This window comes from Narcine bancroftii, chromosome 2, assembly GCF_036971445.1.
Source record: "Narcine bancroftii isolate sNarBan1 chromosome 2, sNarBan1.hap1, whole genome shotgun sequence".
Taxonomy (NCBI): domain Eukaryota; kingdom Metazoa; phylum Chordata; class Chondrichthyes; order Torpediniformes; family Narcinidae; genus Narcine; species Narcine bancroftii.
In genome coordinates, this window is record NC_091470.1 from 327,555,392 (window position 1) to 327,579,950 (window position 24,559).

The 24,559-nt window shown below is 47.2% G+C and overlaps 1 protein-coding gene across 2 annotated transcripts in view; it reads right to left on the bottom strand.

The window, feature by feature from the left end:
• Window positions 1-24,559, bottom strand: part of LOC138755646 (serine/threonine-protein kinase H1-like) — a 72,190-nt gene that overhangs the window by 44,519 nt on the left and 3,112 nt on the right. The window contains exons 2-3 of one of the 2 annotated variants that reach the window (XM_069922018.1): window positions 15,243-15,909; window positions 8,679-8,752 (exon numbers count right to left, since the gene is read on the bottom strand). In XM_069922018.1, the coding sequence (XP_069778119.1) occupies window positions 8,679-8,752; window positions 15,243-15,909 (741 nt within the window). The remainder of the gene's footprint in view (window positions 1-8,678; window positions 8,753-15,242; window positions 15,910-24,559) is intronic. The other variant, XM_069922017.1, reaches the window with a different exon arrangement.

A 24,559-nucleotide genomic window follows, 5' to 3' on the forward strand; every position in this document is an offset into this window, starting at 1 on the left:
CCGTCTCTCTCTCTCCCCGTCTCTCTCTCTCCCCGTCTCTCTCTCTCCCCGTCTCTCTCTCTCCCCGTCTCTCTCTCTCCCCGTCTCTCTCTCTCCCCGTCTCTCTCTCTCCCCGTCTCTCTCTCTCCCCGTCTCTCTCTCTCCCCGTCTCTCTCTCTCCCCGTCTCTCTCTCTCCCCGTCTCTCTCTCTCCCCGTCTCTCTCTCTCCCCGTCTCTCTCTCTCCCGTCTCTCTCTCTCCCCGTCTCTCTCTCTCCCCGTCTCTCTCTCATCCCCGTCTCTCTCTCTCCCCGTCTCTCTCTCTCCCCGTCTCTCTCTCTCCCCGTCCTCTCTCTCTCCCCGTCTCTCTCTCTCCCCGTCTCTCTCTCTCCCCGTCTCTCTCTCTCCCCGTCTCTCTCTCTCCCCGTCTCTCTCTCTCCCCGTCTCTCTCTCTCCCCGTCCTCTCTCTCCCCGTCTCTCTCTCTCCCCGTCTCTCTCTCTCCCCGTCTCTCTCTCTCCCCGTCTCTCTCTCTCCCCGTCCTCTCTCTCTTCCCCGTCTCTCTCTCTCCCCGTCTCTCTCTCTCCCCGTCTCTCTCTCTCCCCGTCTCTCTCTCTCCCCGTCTCTCTCTCTCCCCGTCTCTCTCTCTCCCCGTCTCTCTCTCTCCCCGTCTCTCTCTCTCCCCGTCTCTCTCTCTCCCCGTCTCTCTCTCTCCCCGTCTCTCTCTCTCCCCGTCTCTCTCTCTCCCGGCTCTCCTCTCTCTCCCCGTCTCTCTCTCTCCCCGTCTCTCTCTCTCCCGTCTCTCTCTCTCCCCGTCTCTCTCTCTCCCCGTCTCTCTCCTCTCCCCGTCTCTCTCTCTCCCCGTCTCTCTCTCTCCCGTCTCTCTCTCTCCCCGTCTCTCTCTCTCCCCGTCTCTCTCTCTCCCCGTCTCTCTCTCTCCCCGTCTCTCTCTCTCCCCGTCTCTCTCTCTCCCCGTCCTCTCTCTCTCCCCGTCTCTCTCTCTCCCCGTCTCTCTCTCTCCCCGTCTCTCTCTCTCCCCGTCTCTCTCTCTCCCCGTCTCTCTCTCTCCCCGTCTCTCTCTCTCCCCGTCTCTCTCTCTCCCCGTCTCTCTCTCTCCCCGTCTCTCTCTCTCCCCGTCTCTCTCTCTCCCCGTCTCTCTCTCTCCCCGTCTCTCTCTCTCCCCGTCTCTCTCTCTCCCCGTCTCTCTCTCTCCCCGTCTCTCTCTCATCCCCGTCTCTCTCTCTCCCCGTCTCTCTCTCTTCCCCGTCTCTCTCTCTCCCCGTCTCTCTCTCTCCCCGTCTCTCTCTCTCCCCGTCTCTCTCTCTCCCCGTCTCTCTCTCTCCCCGTCTCACTCTCTCCCCGTCTCTCTCTCTCCCCGTCTCTCTCTCTCCCCGTCTCTCTCTCTCCCCGTCTCTCTCTCTCCCCGTCTCTCTCTCTCCCCCGTCTCTCTCTCGTCTCTCTCCCGTCTCTCTCTCTCCCCGTCTCTCTCTCTCCCCGTCTCTCTCTCTCCCCGTCTCTCTCTCTCCCCGTCTCTCTCTCTCCCCGTCTCTCTCTCTCCCGTCTCTCTCTCTCCCCGTCTCTCTCTCTCCCCGTCTCTCTCTCTCCCCGTCTCTCTCTCTCCCCGTCTCTCTCTCTCCCCGTCTCTCTCTCCTCCCCGTCTCTCTCTCTCCCCGTCTCTCTCTCTCCCCGTCTCTCTCTCTCCCCGTCTCTCTCTCTCCCCGTCTCTCTCTCTCCCCGTCTCTCTCTCTCCCCGTCTCTCTCTCTCCCCGTCTCTCTCTCTCCCCGTCTCTCTCTCTCCCCGCGTCTCTCTCTCCCGTCTCTCTCTCTCCCGTCTCTCTCTCTCCCCGTCTCTCTCTCTCGTCCTCTCTCCCCGTCTCTCTCTCTCCCCGTCTCTCTCTCTCCCCGTCTCTCTCTCTCCCCGTCTCTCTCTCTCCCCGTCTCTCTCTCTCCCCGTCTCTCTCTCTCCCCGTCTCTCTCTCTCCCCGTCTCTCTCTCTCCCCGTCTCTCTCTCTCCCCGTCTCTCTCTCTCCCCCGTCTCTCTCTCTCCCCGTCTCTCTCTCTCCCCGTCTCTCTCTCTCCCCGTCTCTCTCTCTCCCCGTCTCTCTCTCTCCCCGTCTCTCTCTCTCCCCGTCTCTCTCTCTCCCCGTCTCTCTCTCTCCCCGTCTCTCTCTCTCCCCGTCTCTCTCTCTCCCCGTCTCTCTCTCTCCCCGTCTCTCTCTCTCCCCGTCTCTCTCTCTCCCCGTCTCTCTCTCTCCCCGTCTCTCTCTCTCCCCGTCTCTCTCTCTCCCCGTCTCTCTCTCTCCCCGTCTCTCTCTCTCCCCGTCTCTCTCTCTCCCCGTCTCTCTCTCTCCCCGTCTCTCTCTCTCCCCGTCTCTCTCTCTCCCCGTCTCTCTCTCTCCCCGTCTCTCTCTCTCCCCGTCTCTCTCTCTCCCCGTCTCTCTCTCTCCCCGTCTCTCTCTCTCCCCGTCTCTCTCTCTCCCCGTCTCTCTCTCTCTCCCGTCTCTCTCTCTCCCCGTCTCTCTCTCTCCCCGTCTCTCTCTCTCCCGTCTCTCTCTCTCCCCGTCTCTCTCTCTCCCCGTCTCTCTCTCTCCACGTCTCTCTCTCTCCCCGTCTCTCTCTCTCCCCGTCTCTCTCTCTCCCGTCTCTCTCTCTCCCCGTCTCTCTCTCTCCCGTCTCTCTCTCTCCCCGTCTCTCTCTCTCCCCGTCTCTCTCTCTCCCCCGTCTCTCTCTCTCCCCGTCCTCTCTCTCTCCCCGTCTCTCTCTCTCCCCGTCTCTCTCTCTCCCCGTCTCTCTCTCTCCCCGTCTCTCTCTCTCCCCGTCTCTCTCTCTCCCCGTCTCTCTCTCTCCCCGTCTCTCTCTCTCCCCGTCTCTCTCTCTCCCCGTCTCTCTCTCTCCCGTCTCTCTCTCTCCCCGTCTCTCTCTCTCCCCGTCTCTCTCTCTCCCCGTCTCTCTCTCTCCCCGTCTCTCTCTCTCCCCGTCTCTCTCTCTCCCCGTCTCTCTCTCTCCCCGTCTCTCTCTCTCCCCGTCTCTCTCTCTCCCCGTCTCTCTCTCTCCCCGTCTCTCTCTCTCCCCGTCTCTCTCTCTCCCCGTCTCTCTCTCTCCCCGTCTCTCTCTCTCCCCGTCCTCTCTCTCTCCCCGTCTCTCTCTCTCCCGTCTCTCTCTCTCCCCGTCTCTCTCTCTCCCCGTCTCTCTCTCTCCCCGTCTCTCTCTCTCCCCCGTCTCTCTCTCTCCCCGTCTCTCTCTCTCCCCGTCTCTCTCTCTCCCCGTCTCTCTCTCTCCCCGTCTCTCTCTCTCCCCGTCTCTCTCTCTCCCCGTCTCTCTCTCTCCCCGTCTCTCTCTCTCCCCGTCTCTCTCTCTCCCCGTCTCTCTCTCTCACCCGTCTCTCTCTCTCCCCGTCTCTCTCTCTCCCCGTCTCTCTCTCTCCCCGTCTCTCTCTCTCCCCGTCTCTCTCTCTCCCCCGTCTCTCTCTCTCCCCGTCTCTCTCTCTCCCCGTCTCTCTCTCTCCCCGTCTCTCTCTCTCCCCGTCTCTCTCTCTCCCCGTCTCTCTCTCTCCCCGTCTCTCTCTCTCCCCGTCTCTCTCTCTCCCCGTCTCTCTCTCTCCCCGTCTCTCTCTCTCCCCGTCTCTCTCTCTCCCCGTCTCTCTCTCTCCCCGTCTCTCTCTCTCCCCGCTCTCTCTCTCCCCGTCTCTCTCTCTCCCCCGTCTCTCTCTCCTCCCCGTCTCTCTCTCTCCCCGTCTCTCTCTCTCCCCGTCTCTCTCTCTCCCCGTCTCTCTCTCTCCCCGTCTCTCTCTCTCCCCGTCTCTCTCTCTCCCCGTCTCTCTCTCTCCCCGTCTCTCTCTCTCCCCGTCTCTCTCTCTCCCCGTCTCTCTCTCTCCCCGTCTCTCTCTCTCCCCGTCTCTCTCTCTCCCCGTCTCTCTCTTCTCCCGTCTCTCTCTCTCCCCGTCTCTCTCTCTCCCCGTCTCTCTCTCTCCCCGTCTCCTCTCTCTCCCCGTCTCTCTCTCTCCCCGTCTCTCTCTCTCCCCGTCTCTCTCTCTCCCCGTCTCTCTCTCTCCCCGTCTCTCTCTCTCCCCGTCTCTCTCTCTCCCCGTCTCTCTCTCTCCCCGTCTCTCTCTCTCCCCGTCTCTCTCTCTCCCCGTCTCTCTCTCTCCCCGTCTCTCTCTCTCCCCGTCTCTCTCTCTCCCCGTCTCTCTCTCTCCCCGTCTCTCTCTCTCCCCGTCTCTCTCTCTCCCCGTCTCTCTCTCTCTCCCCGTCTCTCTCTCTCCCCCGTCTCTCTCTCTCCCGTCTCTCTCTCTCCCCGTCTCTCTCTCTCCCCGTCTCTCTCTCTCCCCGTCTCTCTCTCTCCCCGTCTCTCTCTCTCCCCGTCTCTCTCTCTCCCCGTCTCTCTCTCTCCCCGTCTCTCTCTCTCCCCGTCTCTCTCTCTCCCCGTCTCTCTCTCTCCCCGTCTCTCTCTCTCCCCGTCTCTCTCTCTCCCCGTCTCTCTCTCTCCCCGTCTCTCTCTCTCCCCGTCTCTCTCTCTCCCCGTCTCTCCTCTCTCCCCGTCTCTCTCTCTCCCCGTCTCTCTCTCTCCCCGTCTCTCTCTCTCCCCGTCTCTCTCTCTCCCGTCTCTCTCTCTCCCCGTCTCTCTCTCTCCCCGTCTCTCTCTCTCCCCGTCTCTCTCTCCTCTCCCCGTCTCTCTCTCTCCCCGTCTCTCTCTCTCCCCGTCTCTCTCTCTCCCCGTCTCTCTCTCTCCCCGTCTCTCTCTCTCCCCGTCTCTCTCTCTCCCCGTCTCTCTCTCTCCCCGTCTCTCTCTCTCCCCGTCTCTCTCTCTCCCCGTCTCTCTCTCTCCCCGTCTCTCTCTCTCCCCGTCTCTCTCTCTCCCCGTCTCTCTCTCTCCCCGTCTCTCTCTCTCCCCGTCTCTCTCTCTCCCCGTCTCTCTCTCTCCCCGTCTCTCTCTCTCCCCGTCTCTCTCTCTCCCCGTCTCTCTCTCTCCCGTCTCTCTCTCTCCCCGTCTCTCTCTCTCCCCGTCTCTCTCTCTCCCCCGTCTTCTCTCTCTCCCGTCTCTCTCTCTCCCGTCTCTCTCTCTCCCCGTCTCTCTCTCTCCCCGTCTCTCTCTCTCCCCGTCTCTCTCTCTCCCCGTCTCTCTCTCTCCCCGTCTCTCTCTCTCCCCGTCTCTCTCTCTCCCCGTCTCTCTCTCTCCCCGTCTCTCTCTCTCCCCGTCTCTCTCTCTCCCCGTCTCTCTCTCTCCCCGTCTCTCTCTCTCCCCGTCTCTCTCTCTCCCCGTCTCTCTCTCTCCCCGTCTCTCTCTCTCTCCCGTCTCTCTCTCTCCCCCGTCTCTCTCTCTCCCCGTCTCTCTCTCTCCCCGTCTCTCTCTCTCCCGTCTCTCTCTCTCCCCGTCTCTCTCTCTCCCCCGTCTCTCTCTCTCCCCGTCTCTCTCTCTCCCCGTCTCTCTCTCTCTCCCCCGTCTCTCTCTCTCCCCCGTCTCTCTCTCTCCCCGTCTCTCTCTCTCCCCCGTCTCTCTCTCTCCCCGTCTCTCTCTCTCCCCGTCTCTCTTCTCTCCCCCGTCTCTCTCTCTCCCCGTCTCTCTCTCTCCCCCGTCTCTCTCTCTCCCCGTCTCTCTCTCTCTCCCCGTCTCTCTCTCTCCCCGTCTCTCTCTCTCCCCGTCTCTCTCTCTCCCGTCTCTCTCTCTCCCCGTCTCTCTCTCCTCCCCGTCTCTCTCTCTCTCTCCCCGTCTCTCTCTCTCCCCGTCTCTCTCTCTCCCCGTCTCTCTCTCTCCCCGTCTCTCTCTCTCCCCGTCTCTCTCTCTCCCCGTCTCTCTCTCTCCCCGTCTCTCTCTCTCCCCGTCTCTCTCTCTCCTCCCCGTCTCTCTCTCCTCTCTCCCCGTCTCTCTCTCTCCCGTCTCTCTCTCTCCCCGTCTCTCTCTCTCCCCGTCTCTCTCTCTCCCCGTCTCTCTCTCTCCCCGTCTCTCTCTCTCCCCGTCTCTCTCTCTCCCCGTCTCTCTCTCTCCCCGTCTCTCTCTCTCCCCGTCTCTCTCTCTCCCCGTCTCTCTCTCTCCCCCGTCTCTCTCTCTCCCCGTCTCTCTCTCTCCCGTCTCTCTCTCTCCCCGTCTCTCTCTCTCCCCGTCTCTCTCTCTCCCCGTCTCTCTCTCTCCCCGTCTCTCTCTCTCCCCGTCTCTCTCTCTCCCCGTCTCTCTCTCTCCCCGTCTCTCTCTCTCCCCGTCTCTCTCTCTCCCCCGTCTCTCTCTCTCCCCGTCTCTCTCTCTCCCCGTCTCTCTCTCTCCCCGTCTCTCTCTCTCCCCGTCTCTCTCTCTCCCCGTCTCTCTCTCCCGTCTCTCTCTCTCCCCGTCTCTCTCTCTCCCCGTCTCTCTCTCTCCCGTCTCTCTCTCTCCCGTCTCTCTCTCTCCCCGTCTCTCTCTCTCCCCGTCTCTCTCTCTCCCCGTCTCTCTCTCTCCCCGTCTCTCTCTCTCCCCGTCTCTCTCTCTCCCCGTCTCTCTCTCTCCCCGTCTCTCTCTCTCCCCGTCTCTCTCTCTCCCCGTCTCTCTCTCTCCCCCGTCTCTCTCTCTCCCCGTCTCTCTCTCTCCCCGTCTCTCTCTCTCCCCGTCTCTCTCTCTCCCCGTCTCTCTCTCTCCCCGTCTCTCTCTCTCCCCGTCTCTCTCTCTCCCCGTCTCTCTCTCTCCCCGTCTCTCTCTCTCCCCGTCTCTCTCTCTCCCCGTCTCTCTCTCTCCCGTCTCTCTCTCTCCCCGTCTCTCTCTCTCCCCGTCTCTCTCTCTCCCCGTCTCTCTCTCTCCCCGTCTCTCTCTCTCCCCGTCTCTCTCTCTCCCCGTCTCTCTCTCTCCCCGTCTCTCTCTCTCCCCGTCTCTCTCTCTCCCCGTCTCTCTCTCTCCCCGTCTCTCTCTCTCCCCGTCTCTCTCTCTCCCCGTCTCTCTCTCTCCCCGTCTCTCTCTCTCCCCGTCTCTCTCTCTCCCCGTCTCTCTCTCTCCCCGTCTCTCTCTCTCCCCGTCTCTCTCTCTCCCCCGTCTCTCTCTCTCCCCGTCTCTCTCTCTCCCCGTCTCTCTCTCTCCCCGTCTCTCTCTCTCCCCGTCTCTCTCTCTCTCCCCGTCTCTCTCTCTCCCCGTCTCTCTCTCTCCCCGTCTCTCTCTCTCCCCCGTCTCTCTCTCTCCCCGTCTCTCTCTCTCCCCGTCTCTCTCTCTCCCCGTCTCTCTCTCTCCCCGTCTCTCTCTCTCCCCGTCTCTCTCTCTCCCCGTCTCTCTCTCTCCCCCGTCTCTCTCTCTCTCCCCGTCTCTCTCTCTCCCCGTCTCTCTCTCTCCCCGTCTCTCTCTCTCCCCGTCTCTCTCTCTCCCCGTCTCTCTCTCTCCCCGTCTCTCTCTCTCCCCGTCTCTCTCTCTCCCCGTCCTCTCTCTCTCCCCGTCTCTCTCTCTCCCCGTCTCTCTCTCTCCCCGTCTCTCTCTCTCCCCGTCTCTCTCTCTCCCCGTCTCTCTCTCTCCCCGTCTCTCTCTCTCCCCGTCTCTCTCTCTCCCCGTCTCTCTCTCTCCCCTCTCTCTCTCTCTCCCGTCTCTCTCTCTCCCCCGTCTCTCTCTCTCCCCGTCTCTCTCTCTCCCCGTCTCTCTCTCTCCCCGTCTCTCTCTCTCCCCGTCTCTCTCTCTCCCCGTCTCTCTCTCTCCCCGTCTCTCTCTCTCCCCGTCTCTCTCTCTCCCCGTCTCTCTCTCTCCCCGTCTCTCTCTCTCCCCGTCTCTCTCTCTCCCCCGTCTCTCTCTCTCCCCGTCTCTCTCTCTCCCCGTCTCTCTCTCTCCCCGTCTCTCTCTTCCCCCGTCTCTCTCTCTCCCCGTCTCTCTCTCTCCCGTCTCTCTCTCTCCCCGTCTCTCTCTCTCCCCGTCTCTCTCTCTCCCCGTCTCTCTCTCTCCCCGTCTCTCTCTCTCCCCGTCTCTCTCTCTCCCCGTCTCTCTCTCTCCCCGTCTCTCTCTCTCCCCGTCTCTCTCTCTCCCCGTCCCTCTCTCTCCCCGTCTCCTCTCTCTCCCCGTCCCTCTCTCTCCCCGTCCCTCTCTCTCCCCGTCCCTCTCTCTCTCCCCGTCCCTCTCTCTCTCCCCGTCCCTCTCTCTCCCCGTCCCTCTCTCTCCCCGTCCCTCTCTCTCCCCGTCCCTCTCTCTCCCCGTCCCTCTCTCTCCCCGTCCCTCTCTCTCCCCGTCCTCTCTCTCCCCGTCCCTCTCTCTCCCCGTCCCTCTCTCTCCCCGTCCCTCTCTCCCCGTCCTCTCTCCCCCCGTCCCTCTCTCCCCGTCCCTCTCTCCCCGTCCTCTCTCTCCCCGTCCTCTCTCTCTCCCCCGTCTCCTCTCTCTCCCCGTCCCTCTCTCCCCGTCCCTCTCTCCCCGTCTCTCTCTCCCCGTCTCTCTCTCTCCCGTCTCTCTCTCTGTCTCTCTCTCTGTCTCTCTCTCTGTCTCTCTCTCTGTCTCTCTCTCTGTCTCTCTCTGTCTCTCTCTCTGTCTCTCTCTCTGTCTCTCTCTCTGTCTCTCTCTCTGTCTCTCTCTCTGTCTCTCTCTCTCTGTCTCTCTCTCTCTGTCTCTCTCTCTCTGTCTCTCTCTCTGTCTCTCTCTCTGTCTCTCTCTCTCTCTCTCTCTCTGTCTCTCTCTCTCTCTCTCTCTCTGTCTCTCTCTCTCTCTCTCTCTCTCTCTCACACACACACACAAAAGAAGCTTTCAAAATATTTAAAATAGAGCCAAGAAAAAATTTTTAAGCACCTGTTTAATTCCAAATCTGCAATAAGTTGAGAAACCATTTCTGATCTGCAGATGCTATACGATGGGTCGAAAGTCTGAAAACACAGATCAGTTTACTAAATTTATTATAATATATTCAAGCTATTGGATACTTAATACAAAATAGGATTATTGTTCTTTGGTGTTGTTTAAATGCAAGTTTTTCTTTGGAATTTGAAAGGTCAATTAGCTCCTCAGTTTTGTGTCTATTCCTCTTGTTAATACATTTCAGAGTTATACCTTGGAAAACTAATGACAGTCCATTGCAGATGGCTTTTTCTAATCCTATTACTGGGGCTCATTATTGCTTTGATCTTTGATTTATCATGACAATGCCTCCACATGCATCCTCATTACACAGCTTGTGAGTATCACTGGCAGTTTATAGCATTTAGTACAAAAGCAAAAAAAATTGCAAAGGAGCATAAAATCAATTTACATTTAGAGCTCATTAAACAAAGTCTCTTTTTTTGTTAAAGCCAGAATTGTTAATTTTGCAGAATTTAGCATTACATCACACTGCTTTACAAATAAATTGAGCATGCCTTGCCAAATAGCTTTGTTAATCTCTCCTTATCTGTTATTAATATGATCAAGATGTTCTTAATCTTTAAAGATATCTTTTATGCTGAAACAATCAGTTTATTTCAAATGGTTCAAAGAATATTTTTGAATTTGGATAATTGTGTAAAATGGACAACACTGATTCAATTGTCCATTATACATCATTTTAGATTGATGTTTCCTTTCAATTTGGATGCTCTACTGAAGTATACAATGAAAATAATCCTCATTTAGGCAGATCAAGGGTGACCAACTTTTAATTAGACATACAGCACAGTAACAGGCCATTTCGGCCTGAGCCCATGCCACCCAATTAACCTACACTCCTGGTTACGTACTCTTGGGCCAAAATGGTCCGTTAGCCTGCTCTATGTCTAAATTAAAAATTAAAAGATTGGCCAGCCCCGGTAGATCCTCCTCTTTCTGCTGGAAACTCTCAAAGGCAACAGTACTCCAGGTCTGAAGAAATGAAGAAAGTAGTCACTTAAACAACCTTGCATCTCCTTCAACATGCTGTCCAGCAAATGAGTGGAACTAATAAACCCATGCTCACACATGTGATAGTGGCCTCTTGAGGTTCCCAGACTCCAACATTTTAAAATTATGTTGCTCAACTCTAGATTATTATTAAGTACCTGCTTATTTCTGTCCTACACACATTTAATTGCAATTGTTGAACATTTAAGTGTTTTGGAAAGCAGAAAAAGTTCACTCTTTCCATCAGATTATTTTATAGAATGCACTTTAATCACTTCTCTCTTTTTAGATTCATACCTGGGCCTCATTAAGGTTTAGACTGCACCTGAATTCAGTGAATATGAAGAACAGTTAATAACACACCAGCAAATTTCTACTTCAAAGTTGAAGACCACTGGTCTGTAGTACACCAAGAATATTGGTCATCCTCTTAAGGACATTCATAATTATTTCTTGCTTTCTATTTACTCACAAATGTATTCTATATTTTCTAAATATTAATGTCACCAGTATGTATCAGATTTTTGGTGCAGAGCTAGAAAATCAATTTATCGGAATGTCTTGAGCAGGATTAGGAGCCCAGAAATTAATGTCTGTTGACCTCCATTTTGTTCTCTCGGTATTGCAGTACGTTTATATTCATTATCGGTTTACAGTTTTTAGTTTGTTTACATGTTTTACATTGCACACAGTTTGTTTTTTGCACTACCAATTAGTGGTAATTCTGCCACACCACTGGACCACATGATATTGTACCCAACTCAATTCCATTCTGACTATGACGTGACAGATGATCATTCGGGAGGAAGAGGGGGTGATAGACAGGAGTGACAGGGACATTATCACAGAGCAGATCTTCCCCCCCCCCCCCCCACCGTGGCCGCTTACCGTCCATTCGGGCAACATCCAACCCCATCCATCATCCCATAAGGTTATAATAGAGTTCAGAATTCCCGATCAATGAACAGGACATGGAGGACATAACCAGATGTATGCGACAACTTCCTGCATGCAGTATGCGTATCTCATTTCTTTTGAGAACAAAGGTACTGCACTTTCAATCTATCATGGCTCCCAAATGTAGCAAAATCAGTGATAGTAGTAGCAATAAGCAAAGGACAAGTATCAGTTTGGAACTGAAACAAAAGATTATTAAACAACTATACATTTTGGATGAGTTAGGACATGCCCCTTGCTGACTGTACCTTAGGCTCCTCCCACTGACCCCTGAATAAAGGCAAGTGCGTCACAGCCCCCTCCTCTGTCCAGGACAGTTGACCAGTAAGGGCATACTTCCATTCTGTTGTGAATAAAAGCCTATCAGTTTCTCTACAACTTTTAATCTTTGAATTTATTGATGGTGCATCACTGGAAAAGCAGTGAATGCCATTGCTCGCAATTTCGGCATGTGGCACTCAACAAATACGATGATTCTCAAAAACAAAGAAAATATTCTCCAAGCTGTTAAAGGATCAGCTTCACTGAAAGCTACAAGGCTAACTAAAATGCAAGAGGGACCTAGATCAGGTATGGAGAAATTGCTAATAATGTGGATTGGAGACCAAACACAAAAGAGAGACCCTCTCAGCATGATGACAACTACTAAAGCACAAAACTTGTTCCAGATCTTTAAAGATCAATCAGGAACAGACTATGATAGAGGTTAGTGCTAACTCTGGGTGGTTCAGGCACTTCAAATAATGTTTTTCGTTGCACAATGTGAAAGTGAGTGCTGATGCGAAGGCAGCAGAAAAATTTGAAACCTGAGATAAACTAATGGAAGAGGGAAGTTATTTGCCTCAGCAAATTTTTAAATATGGACGAAACCTCCTTATTCTGAAAGCAAATACCTGAAAGGACCTTTCAGCATACAACCTGACCCACTGATGTCTCTTTTTGGAATTATACTTCCAGAGGTGAGACAAGTTCCCACTTCTACATATCGGGTTGTAGCCTTTTCTACATTGTTGGCTAGAAGAGCAATCTTATTGAAATGGAAAGATTCTAATCCACCTACTTTGACTCAATGGTTCTCTCAAATTATGTCATGTTTAAATTCAGAGAAAGTTAGGAGTTGTACATTTGATACTTCTGTTAAATTTGAAGAGACATGGTGACCTATTATAAATTACTTCCACATGACTTAGTTTAACTATTTTTCCTTCCAGACTATATTTTATTTATTTTCTCTTTGTTGGTGAAGGCCAGATGATTAAATTTTATTAATAAATTCTCAGGATAGGCTGCCCAGATTTTTGTTTTTGAAGATTTTAGTTTGAGGAGATAAGAACATTTGTTAATTGTGGTGCAATAGCATATGGTCATAGTGAATCCACCGCCCGCCCCCCTTTTTGATTATGTATTCATATTCTCCTCATGTATTATTTACCTATAATATGATTAATAAAACAATTGAAATAGATAGAAAGAAAGAATGGCTGGATGGGAGAAACCAGAGAGGAGTGGTGGATATTGCTTCTCAGACTGGAGTCCTGTGACTCTTGGTGTATCTCAGGGAACACTACTGGGCCCATTGATGTTTGTTGTTTATATCAGTGATCTGGGTGATAATGTGGTAAAATGGATCAGCAAGTTTGCAGATAAAGAAAGATTAGAGGAATTGTGAAGAATGAAGGTTTTCAAAGCTTGCAGAGCAATCTGGACTATTCAGAAAAATGGCAGAAGATGTAATTTAATGCAGACAAGTGTGAGGTGTTGTATTTTGGAAAGACAAATGGTAGGGCACTGAGGATTGTGGTAGAACAGAGAGATCAGAGAATACAGATGTATAATTCCCTGAAAGTGGCGTCACAGGTAGATAGGTTGTAAAGAGAGCTTTTGGCAAATTGGCTTTCATAAATCAAAGTATCATGAATAGGAATTATGGCAAAGTTGTACAAGACATTAGTGAGGCCAAATTTGGAGCATTGGATGGAGTTTTCATCACCTAATTACAGGAAAGATTTCAATGAGATAGAAAGAGTGCAGAGAAGATTTACTAGGATGTTGTCCAGACTTCAGGAGCTGAGTTACAGGGAAAGTTTAAACAGGTTAGGACTTCATTCCCTGGAGTGTAGAAGAATGAGGGGAGATTTGATAGATGTATTTAAAATTATGAAGGGGATATACAGAGTAAATATTGATAGGCTTTTTCCACTGAGGGTAAATGAGAAACTAGAGGATATGGATTCAGGGTGAAAGGGGAAAAGGTTTAGGGGAAACACAAGTCTGCACTTCTTCACACAGAGTGGTGGGATTGTGGAATGAGCTGTCAGCTGAAATAATGAATGCAGGTTCAACTTTAACACTGAAGAAAAATTTGGACAGGTACATGGATGGGAGAAGTATGGATGGCTATGGACTGGGTGCAGGTCAGTGGGACTAGGCAAAAAAGGTACAACACAAACTAGATGGGGCAAAGGGGCATGTTTCTGTGCTGTAATATTTCTAAGGTTCTATCATTGTATGGCAATTTTATAATGTTTCAACGTGACCCTCAGATTGGATTATTGATATTGTTAACTTATTTTTTCCACCAGTAACCGAGAAATGGGGTTAATGATTTTGCATGACTGGATCCTTCCGAGGATTGCCTCTTCATAAATGCAAGAATTCAAGAAATATTAACATTTAATAACTTAGCAAGCTGAAATTTATTGAAATATAGGACCTATTCTGCTTTTGCAATAGGAGCCCAATGGTTCATTATGGTAATAATTGAGGAACAAAGCATGTCCCAAATATATATATTTTAAAAACTTTTATATTCTTAGATTAACAAAGTGACAGTCATTTTCCAGTACGTTTAATCTCCATCATTAAAAGTACATGGAAGCTGAATAAATGGCAGGATTCTGTTTCTTAGTAGCTTCTAAAGAACTAGCAGACAACACCAGCATCTTCAAAATGCATTTCAGTAGGACGCAAATTTTGCCAATTAAATAAATAGCCTGGAATTAATATTGTAAATTCCAACATTCAGCCAAAACTTAGTTTCGACTCAATGAATGGGAAATACTGTAAACAAAAAACAAATATTCGAGAATGTGGTTCTATAAACAAACCTCAAGAGGTCACACAGTGTTCTTTACGCAAAGATAAAGAACCAACTTTTTTTTTTAAAAAGCCCCTTCGTCGATGGGGCTTGGATTTCCTTCCCAATCATTTAATGAACTAGACAAGGTTCCTGATTAAACAACAAGAAAATGGGAGAAAATAATCTGAGTTTCCAGTCTTTATGATGCCTATTGGAACTTTTTTCTCTCCATGAATCTTACCAGGCAATGACTTTTAGCTTTTAAGCTAAGTAAATGGCTGATTGGCTGAGATTTGGACTGAAGCCCCTTATGTCTCTCAATGAGTTTTCCAGCCACATCTTCCCAATAAAAAGTATTTTTTTTAAAAAAAATCTGCATTATTTTGATTTGTTTGGAAGAGAACAATCTGGTACTTACGATTTTTTTACTTGTGGTAAACCACTAATATATAATTAGCTGGTCAGGCATACCTATTGGTCAGTTGTACCTGTGGCCCCTCCCCACAGGTTTCTGCATAAAGGTGACTGTTCCACAGCCCCCTGCAGGACAACCAAACAGTAGGGATATGCCATGTTCTTAAGCAAATTAAAGCCTATTGGTTTCTCCACAATCATCTCCTGAGTAATTAATCACTACTATTTTCATTCTTTGTTGTTCAGCCATGCTTTGGCCTGCCTCTCCTCAAAATAATGGTTTATTGAAAGGATTTTGGCTTTTGCAACTTTTCCTTAAGGAGATTGTTAATTTTATTTTTAAAGTAAAGATATCTCCTCAAGAGGAGAACCTCAACACCCAAAGATCTACCCTGCCTTTTTACCAAGAAAGCCAGAAGGCACTTTGTCCAAGGTGATAATAACACCCAGAAACCTTCTGAAGTGTTGATTCCAAGGTCAATTTAATGATACATGTTAACTGAAAATTTGCCATTGTTTTTGGGAAGAAAACATGTCCTAGTTCTGAACATGCATGAAGAGCCAAGTTATTAAGAGACTATAAGTCACTACTCCATTCAAACATCACTCACAAACATGTTAATTAATTTTACTCTTGATAGATTGTAAACATAAAGGCAAGTGGGTACCAGACCACATTCATTTTGTACTGGTCTTTCAGTGGTTTCCAGCAGAAGTCGATGGACAGTGTGGCGAGTGACAATCCTGTTCCTTGCACTGTACAGTCCACTGCTGCATCCCGATCCACAAACTATACCCCACAAGTTTCTGCAAGAGGTCAATATTCCCCAATCCATCATGGTGCATCCTAGTGTATGCGGGGCTAATACTGGAAACTAATTCTACCATCATTGATGCTGAGGCTAGAATTCCAAAGGGCTCCATTTCACTCCCCCGCCCCAAGAAGGGTTAGAAAGTGAACTGCACATGACCTTGTAAACCAGAAGTTTACCTTATTGTTTAACATCTTAAACCTAAAGTTACTCTTCAAATAACCTTTTGAGAGTTTCACCTACCTCACCTACGTAACTGTATTTGCACTCGAGGATCATCCTGTAAAGTCTTGTCCGGTTTTCATCTTCAAATGGCATAGTTCCACTCAGCAAAATATAAGAGATCACTCCCAAAGCCCACATGTCAACTGCATTGCTATAAGGTTTTCTTAACAGGATCTCGGGGGCAATGTACTCTGGTGTGCCACAGGTGGTCCTCATGGACCAATCTCCACCTTTATTCCCAGAATTTGCTAGCCCAAAATCAGTGACAAGGATCTTGGAGTCTGACCCTGGGTGATAGTAAAGTAGATTTTCTGGTTTCAAATCTCTGTGCGTAATTCCCAAGGTATGCAAGTATTTTATCCCATCCAAAACCATTTGCAGGACCCTAGTGGCATCTCTTTCTGTAAATGATCCTTTGGCAATGACACGATCAAATAGTTCTCCACCAGTAGCTAATTCCATCACCAAGTAAATACGATCTTGCGTCTCAAAGACCTCAATCAGCTGGATGATGTTGCGGTGGCTCACCCTTCTAAGCACATTGAGCTCCGACTCACAAACCTCCTTTCCTTCTTTAGCCTTGGTTTCAATCATTTTGATGGCAAAAGGCTGCTTGGTGGCTCGGTGTTCAACTCTCATCACCCTGCTGAAACTTCCTCTTCCAATAAGAGCCTTGATGTCATACCTGATTAAAATGAACAGTAATTTAGACAGAATCTCTAAAATGCACTAGTTTCAAAATCTCCAGATAAGATAGGAATGGTATTAAAATTTTTTAAAAATTAGCAGGTCAGCAGATCAGTGGCAAAAGAAACAAGAGTTACAGTTCAGGTGGAGGATCCTTCGGAGCTGTAGCTCTCAAAGCTGAATTATACTCAAGTTAATGAACAACTAGATATTATAGGTCGGAAACCAATAAACAAGTCAAAGGTTCAAGTTTTATATACTTTCTCTTTCAAAAATCTACCGATATAGTTCACAATATAAACAAGTTTAATCCATCTTAACTAAATTTAAATGCTTACTCAAACAGTTTATATTTCATGGGGATAAACAAAGACAATAAGTGAAATGCAAAATGGAAGCATTTCATTAAAATACATTTTTTAACCTAATCTATTTTAGATAAGTAAATAAACTTTGATAAACCTTGCAGCTTTGCTTCCAATTGGGAATGCAAGTGTCAGATCACAAGTTAACTTTTATAAAGTTTCAGCCATTTCATATATTGATTAAAATTTTACCTGTTCATTGCCATTAAGGAGAGTAGTGAAGCTACTTGGGCTCTGCATTGAAGTCATGAGCCTGCCCCAAATATTTGTTATGCTTCTAATGCTAGGTCTTTTTTTCTTCTTCGAGGCAACATTTGCGCAGATATATTCCAATTAATAGTTAATAATTAGGCAAGTCGTTTTGAGCCATCACTAGAACAAACAGTTGGTACTGGAAATTGTCACATTTACTGTTCACTGTTAAAGATTTGCTGTTACTCTCCATTTCACAGCTTGATTACACTGTATTATAAGAAGTGGTGAATTCACCCCTCCCCTTCCCTCAGTCTCGCCTCTTTCCACTATGATTGTGATAAACATCAAACTTTAAATACAAGTGTAATTGTGTGCCTGCATGTCTGGATGATAGGGAAGATCTTCCAGCAACTTCCTTCTCTTGTTCCTGATCACCCTTGCAACTGTAGAATGAAAAATAACATGGAATAGAAAGATAGCAAAACTATATTTGTATCTGGAATTCAAGCAAATGGCAGCCTCAAAAAACTGACCAAAAAAATGAGGAAAATAAACAAAATAAAACAAACAAGAATAAAGTAACAAAAAAATTTCAAGTTTAAAATTGGCATGCCTCATTATTATGTCGCCAATCCAGCGCTCCCATGCAGGGCAACACCTGCAACCAGTTCCTTGCCTTGTGACTAACAAACAAACAGATTCCTTTTCACAGCACATTGGAAAAATTCATCCCCCTCCCCCTCCCCCTCCCGCTCCCGCTCCCGCTCCCGCTCCCGCTCCCGCTCCCTAGGCATGCATAAATGCACCAAGCTTCCCCTCAAGTCAAAGATGGAGATATGCAAGAGACTGTAAAATGCAAGTTGTACAGTGCTTATGGAGATATTGGACATTGGTTCATCAACCATCTACAACTTTAAAGCCAATTTATAGAAAATTAAGCAGTTTTATATGAAGTTCAACACCAATAAAAGTGTTAAATGACCTTACACTCTTCAGACTTCCAAGATGGTTTAGTTTGAAAAGGTCAGAAGGTGGTTGCAAATCAAGACCCGTGTTGCAAAAGGAAAGGAGTTCCACAGGAAGAAGAATATTAAGACACAGTGTACTTTTTCAAATGGCCGGCTCAGCAGATTCAAGATTCATCATGGTATCTGTATATTAGACTTTCTGGTGAGCAGAAATCAATGAATCATGGGATAGATTTTAGTTAGGTATTGTAAGGGTAATTAGAGTTTCAGGGGTTGCAACCAAATACACACACAGCATCTACCAATCCCCATAGGGGCTGGAAAGCAGGGGTTTTACTGTACATTGAATCCCAATATATTACCTATAGCAGCTGAAACTGGTTTTGAAAGCACATATTCATAAAACTACTCCCAAAATAGCTACTTTTCATTTTGCAAAAAGAATATTTGTGGCAGACCTTGGAATAGATTGACTTCAACAAGACAGAGTCCCATCAGATCAGCTCCTTTATTCACAGTAAAAAGTCTAATTAAATGCATCATTTTGAACTCCTTGAGAAATGACATTGTTATTGTTCAGCCATAAAATGAATAAGTTGAAATTGCATTCCATCTTTAACATGTTGAGATACTCCAAAGCACTTCTCAGAAGTTAACAAACAGAATTTAACTAATCAAGTAAAAGGATACCAGAGTTGCTGGCCAAATGGCTGGACAAAGAAATAGGTTTTATGAAACATGTTAAAAGAGGGTAAGGATGGAATCCCCAAACAGGGCCTTTGGACTGAGCAGAATCAGTAAGATATGTTGGTGTGTCTCTTGCTCCTTCAGATTGTGGAAATGAAAGCAATCATCTGTTTTGCTGTTATCTGTATTTTTCAGGATATGTTGACTTCACTTTAGCCTCTTTTTTAAAAATCCCTTTCAGCCTGTGAATCGTGATAAACCTATAGACCCAATTTAAATTCACTGCGTCTCTTTCTGTACTAACATTAAACCCTGGTGACATTGGACATGTTGTTACTCTATCTTTATGTATCATTTTGTATGCATATTCCCCAATCAAAAGCAAATACTTGGTTGGAGCTTTCTTCTGTCAAAACACTTCCTGAAAATTTAAACTGTCTCTCAGTATGTGTGGCCCCCAAGAATTTTAAATTTGCAATTGATATTCTCCCACTGAACTAACAAACTGAGTTACCAAGATGATAAATCAACATTTCATTGAAAGGTTGGAGCAGAAATAGGCTCTTTATCTTCTTTAACCTGTTTTATCATACAATGAAATCAAGTGGGAACTGTAACCAAATTTTTATCCTCATTCTCTACACATCTGTGTTTAAAAAAAATGATATCATGTTCAAATTTTAAAACATCAATTATTCCAATTTCAACTGTAATTGATGGAAGTAATTCAAATTTCTGTAAATGTATCCTTACTTAAATTCCATTTTTGAATCCTGGACTCCATAAACAGTGCTCTTTGGCTAATCTAGTCTGTGCCAAAGTATTATTCTGCCCAGTGGCATCAACCTGCGTCTAGATCATAGCTCTCCATACTCCTCCCATCTCTGTACCTATCCAAATTTTCCTTAAATGTTGAAATCTAACCTGCATCCATCTCTTCCTCCGGCAGCTCATTTCACACTCACCATCCTGTTTTTTCCCCAACACTTTTATATATACACACATACATATATGTACACACACACACACACACACATATATATACATATATAAACACACACATTTAAATTTATTTATTTATATACATCTATTTATTTATATATTTATATAAAAATATTTATATTTAATTTTTAATATATATATATATTCTCTCTCTCTCTTTCTCTTTCTCTTTGGCTTGGCTTCGCGGACGAAGATTTATGGGAGGGGTATGTCCACGTCTGCTGCAGGCTCATTGGTGACTGACAAGTCCAATGCAGGACAGGCAGGCACGGTTGCAAGGGAAAATTGGGGTTAGGTGTTGGGTTTTTCCTCCTTTGTCCTTTGTCAATGAGGTGGGCTCTGCAGTCTTCTTCAAAGGAGGTTGCTGCCCGCCGAACTGTGAGGTGCCAAGGTGCACAGTTGGAGGCGAGATCAGCCCATTGGCAGTGGTCAATGTGGCAGGCACCAAGAGATTTCTTTAAGCAGTCCTTGTACCTCTTCTTTGGTGCATCTCTGTCTCAATGGCCAGTGGCGAGCTCGCCATATAACACGATCTTGGGAAGGCAATGGTCCTCCATTCTGGAGGCGTGACCCACCCAGCGCAGTTGGGTCTTCAGCAGCATGGATTCAATGCTTGCAGACACTGCCAGTTCGAGTACTTCAATGTTGGTGATGAAGTCATGTTGAGGATGGAGTGGAGACAGCACTGATGGAAGCGTTCTAGGAGTCGTAGTTGATGCCAGTAGAGGACCCATGATTCAGAGCCAAACAGGAGCATGGGTATGATATATATATATATATATATATATATATATATCTCAAAAAAGTAGCTCTGCAAGGGTCCCTACAATTTCCATACTGGCTTCTCCCAAGGACCAAAGGAATATATTGTCAGATCCAAGGGATTTATCCACCCTCATTTGCCTCAAGATAGTAATCACCTTCTCCTCTGTAATCTGTAGAGTGTCCATGACCCAAAAAACTGCTGTTTTGCCTCACTCCTATAAACACTACCTCTCCTAAGTAAATACAGATACACAAAATCCATTTCAGATCTTCTCCATCTCTTTTGGCTCCATGCATAGATGACCATACTCATCTTCAGGAGAACCAATTTGTCCCTTGCTATCCTTTTGTCGGAAACAAAAGGGGTTTTCCTTCATTTTATCTATCAGAGCAACCTCATTCCTTCTTTTAGCCCTCCTGATTTTCTTTAGTGTTTTTCTGTATTGCTTGCATTCCTCAAGTACCTCATTTGTTCCTTGCTGACTACGTGCTGTACACATCTTTCTCCTTTACCAGAGCCTCTATTTTTATTTTGAAATCCAATGTTCAATATACCTGTTAGTCTTGACTTAAATTCTGACAGGAACCTACTCTGTACTCTTAACATTTTATCAATGACAGGGTCTTCCACTTACCAAGCACACCTTTGCTAGAAAACAACCTGTTCCAATCCACAATTGCCAGATCTTTCCTGATATCATCAAAATTGGACTTTCTCCAATTTAGAATGTGAACCTGAGGACTACACCATTCTTTTTCCATAATTATCTTGAAACTAATAGCATTATGATCACTGCACCCAAACTTTTCCATTACACACACTTCCGTCACTTGTCCTGTCCTGTCCCGTTCTCCAATTGAAGAACCAGCACAACGCTCTGTCCGGTTGGGACCTCTATAGATTCATGAAAAGAGGCTTTTCTGAACACATCTGACAAACTCTAATCCATCCAACCCTTTTATAATATGGGAGTCCCAATCAACAAGTTGAAAGTTAAAATTACCTACCATCACAACCTTATGTGATGCAACTGCTATCTCCTTACAAATTTGCTCCTCTAACTCCCTCAGCCCATTTGGTGGTCTATATACACTCCCATTAATGTATTCATGCCTCTGCCATTCCTCAATTCTACCCAAATAGAATCACTGGATGATCCCTCCAAACCATCCTGCCACAGCACTGCTGTAATGTTCTCTCTAATGAGCAATGCAACTCCTCCATCTTTTATTCCCCCTGTTATATCATGCCTAAAACAACAGAATCCTGGAATATTTAACTGCCAAACATGCCCTTCCTGCAACCAAGTTTCAATGATCGCCACAATATCATATTTCCATGTGTCTACCCATGCCTTAATGCTCCTTGCATTAAAATATATCCACTTGATAGATTGTCCTCAACATATAATCCCCAACTACCTCTACCTTCCTCCCTCCTTCATTTATATTTTCATTCTGTTCCCTCTATTCCTTCCATTCTAGGTATTCTTCCTCCCTACTCTCTGACCTCTCATTCTGATTTCCACCCCCCACCAAACTAGTTTAAACCCTCACTAACAGCTCTAGCAAACCTGCCCACCAGAATATTGGTTCCCCTCCAATTCAAGTGCAGCCCATCCCATTTGTACAGGTCAAACTTGCCCCAGAAGTGATCCCAATGATCCAGAAATCTAAACCCCTACCCCAGCTCCTGAACCGCACATTCATCCTCCTCAGCTTACTATTTTTACCCTTGCTAGTGCTTGGCACAGACAGTAATCCTGAGATTGCCACCCTTGAGGTCCTGCTTTTCAACTTCTTCCCTAACTCTACGTAATCCCTTTTCAGGACCTCATCCCCATTTCTAACCAAGTCATTGGTCCCCACGTGGACCACTACTTCCGGCTGCTCCTCCTTCCACTCTAGAATGCTGTGGACTCAATCAGAGACAACCTACCAAATGGGAATCCTGATTTCATCCAGCAAACCTCCTATCTGCTCTCCTAACCATTAAGTCCCCACCTTCAAGAGCCCTACTCTTCCCCCCCCTTCCCTTCTGAGCCAAGGGTCCAGCCCTGTGCCAGATACCCAACCTCCATGACTTGTCCCCTGTAGATTGTCACCACCACTCCCAACAATATCCAAAGCAGTATACTTGTTGTTGAGGAGAACAGCCACAAGGGTACTCTGCATGGACTGTCTGTCTCCCCTCCCCCCACAGTCACCCATTTCCTTGACTCCTGACTGTTGGGGATGACTACCTCCCTATAACTCCTATCTATCACTGCCTCCCTTATGATCCACATTTCATCCAGCTGCAACTCCAGTTCCCTAACTCAGTCTTCCATAAATTACAAATGGATGTATCTTTTGCAGGTGTAGTCATCAGGAACATCTGTGCTGTCCCTGACTTCCCACATCCTGCAATCAGAGCTCTCAACTTCCCTAACCGCCTCCATCACCTGCTCTTCAATTTAAATTAGAGTAATTTAGATAAACAAAAAAAAAAAGTCTTATCAAACTTTACCTCACAGGGAGCTCTTCCTCACCAAAGCCAAAGCCTTGAAGTCCTACTCCTTCACTAGGCCACTCACTCCCTAGGCTGGGCCTTCAGCGAGCCCTCCTTTTTATTGGTTCCTGCTAATTTTCTTAATTACCCAATTAATCCCTCCAACAATCATCAATTAACAGCAGTCATCAGACTCTTGTGGTTGAAGGCTCCTCACCAAATGAACAGCAAGGTAAGCTGACCTTCCCTTTTTAAATTCTACCACCCAACCAATGTCAAGCCCCCCACCTGACTTTCAAAATAAACTGGGAAAAGTAAATAAATAAATAAATAAATAGATTCAGCTCACAGGTGAAGTCATCAAAGAGGTGTCCCTGATTTCCCAAATTCTACAAGAGGAGCATACCATTTCCCTGGCTGCCTTCTCCATTGCTCACTCTGTATAATAAGAAAACCTGACACTACCTGTTCTTTCCTACTTAAGCCTTTCTTTCTAGAAGGGCTGCTCTCACTGTGCCACCAACATCACTTCCTCAGCTTCTGCATGCCAAAACCTCTTCAGCCCAGTCCTCGGTCCATTCTTATACCGGCCACTTCACACTGACAGCTCCACTTGAGCTTCCCTTGTTTTTATAGGCTGCTGGGTCAACTTCTTCAGAATTCTACCGTAACTTACACTAAATCTTGGCTCCCATGCTCTGTTAAATTTATAAGAAGCTTCAAAGTTCCAGACGCTCACCTCTTTAGAAATCTCCCACCAGTCATTGAGTTCCGGCTCCTGATCTCTCCTACATTTGTAACAAGCTTCAAACAAAGCTTCTAACACTCACATAAATGTAAGAATCTATTTTCAGGATTGTGTGTGAAAAAAAATCTTCTATTTACATTAACTTCTGCAAAGAAAGAGCTTTTAATCTTTCATACATTTTTCTGCATGATTGCTTTGAGCCTCCCAAATCGAATGTTTGTTAATTTAGCATAAGGCACTATCAATTGAATTCTATTATTCTAAATTCAGTAGCACAGCCATAAATATGAATTGTGAAGAGGAAAACTTAACATTGAGATGAACCTTAGCTGATGAAAGATCTGTCTGGAACAGTTCTAACGGTAGGTGCACTCCCAAGGGAAAAATTCCATACACATGGAGGTTTATTTCAATGCAGCTTTCTACTTCACATCCATTCTTACTTAGTTTCCTTTCCTAATTCTGCCAATGTCCTTCCACAGCTAGCAAAAGTGACAGATGCTAGGTCCACTGTAGTTTGCCGATCAGAAGTGATCCGGATGAGAATCACTCAACTGAGTCAGTTGAGGAACAGCAGATGGTGTTTATTTTGGATAAATGCGAGAGGTTGAATTTTGGCAGGTCAAACCAGAGCTAGACTTGCACAGTAAAGAATGGTGTCGTGGAGAATATTATAGAACAGAGAGATCAAGGAGTACAAGTACAGAGTTCCACAGAAGTGGTGACATAGATAGGCAAGGTGATGAAGAAGGCATTTGGCAATTTGGGCATTTAGTCCAGGAGTCATGTTAGAGTAGTACACAAGGACTCATTTGGAATAATGTGTATGGTTCAGGTTGCTTTGCGATAGGAAAGTTACCATTAAACGGGAAAAGTTGCAAAACAATTCGCATGGATTTTATCAGAATTGGTGGGTTTAAGTGATAGAAAGAAACCGGATAGGCTAGGACTTTCCCTAGAGCATATGAGGCTGAGGGGTGACCTTAAAGAGGTTTATAAAATTGTGATGGACATAATCACAGCCCTTTCCCCAGGATGGAAGAGTATAAATCTAGGTTTTAGGTGAGGGGGTGATTTAAATGGGACTTGAGGGGTAATTTTTTTCACACAGAAGATGATGGGTCTAGGGAATGAGTTGCCAGAGAAAGTGGTAGAGGCTGGTGCAATTACAATATTTAAGAGATATTTGGACAGGTATATGAATAGGAAAGGGTTAGAAGGATGTGCGCCAAGTGCAGGCAGGTCAATGAGATCAGCTTAGATGGACAAATTGATTAGGATGGATGAGTTGGCCCAAATGACCTGTTTCTGCTCTATGACCCTAAGGTTCAATTGGATCTGCCACTGAACTCCTGATATCTTGACAATGTGTAAAAGTGAAATAGAGAGACTCACACCCCGAGGTACTCTCACTGAACAAACTGCCT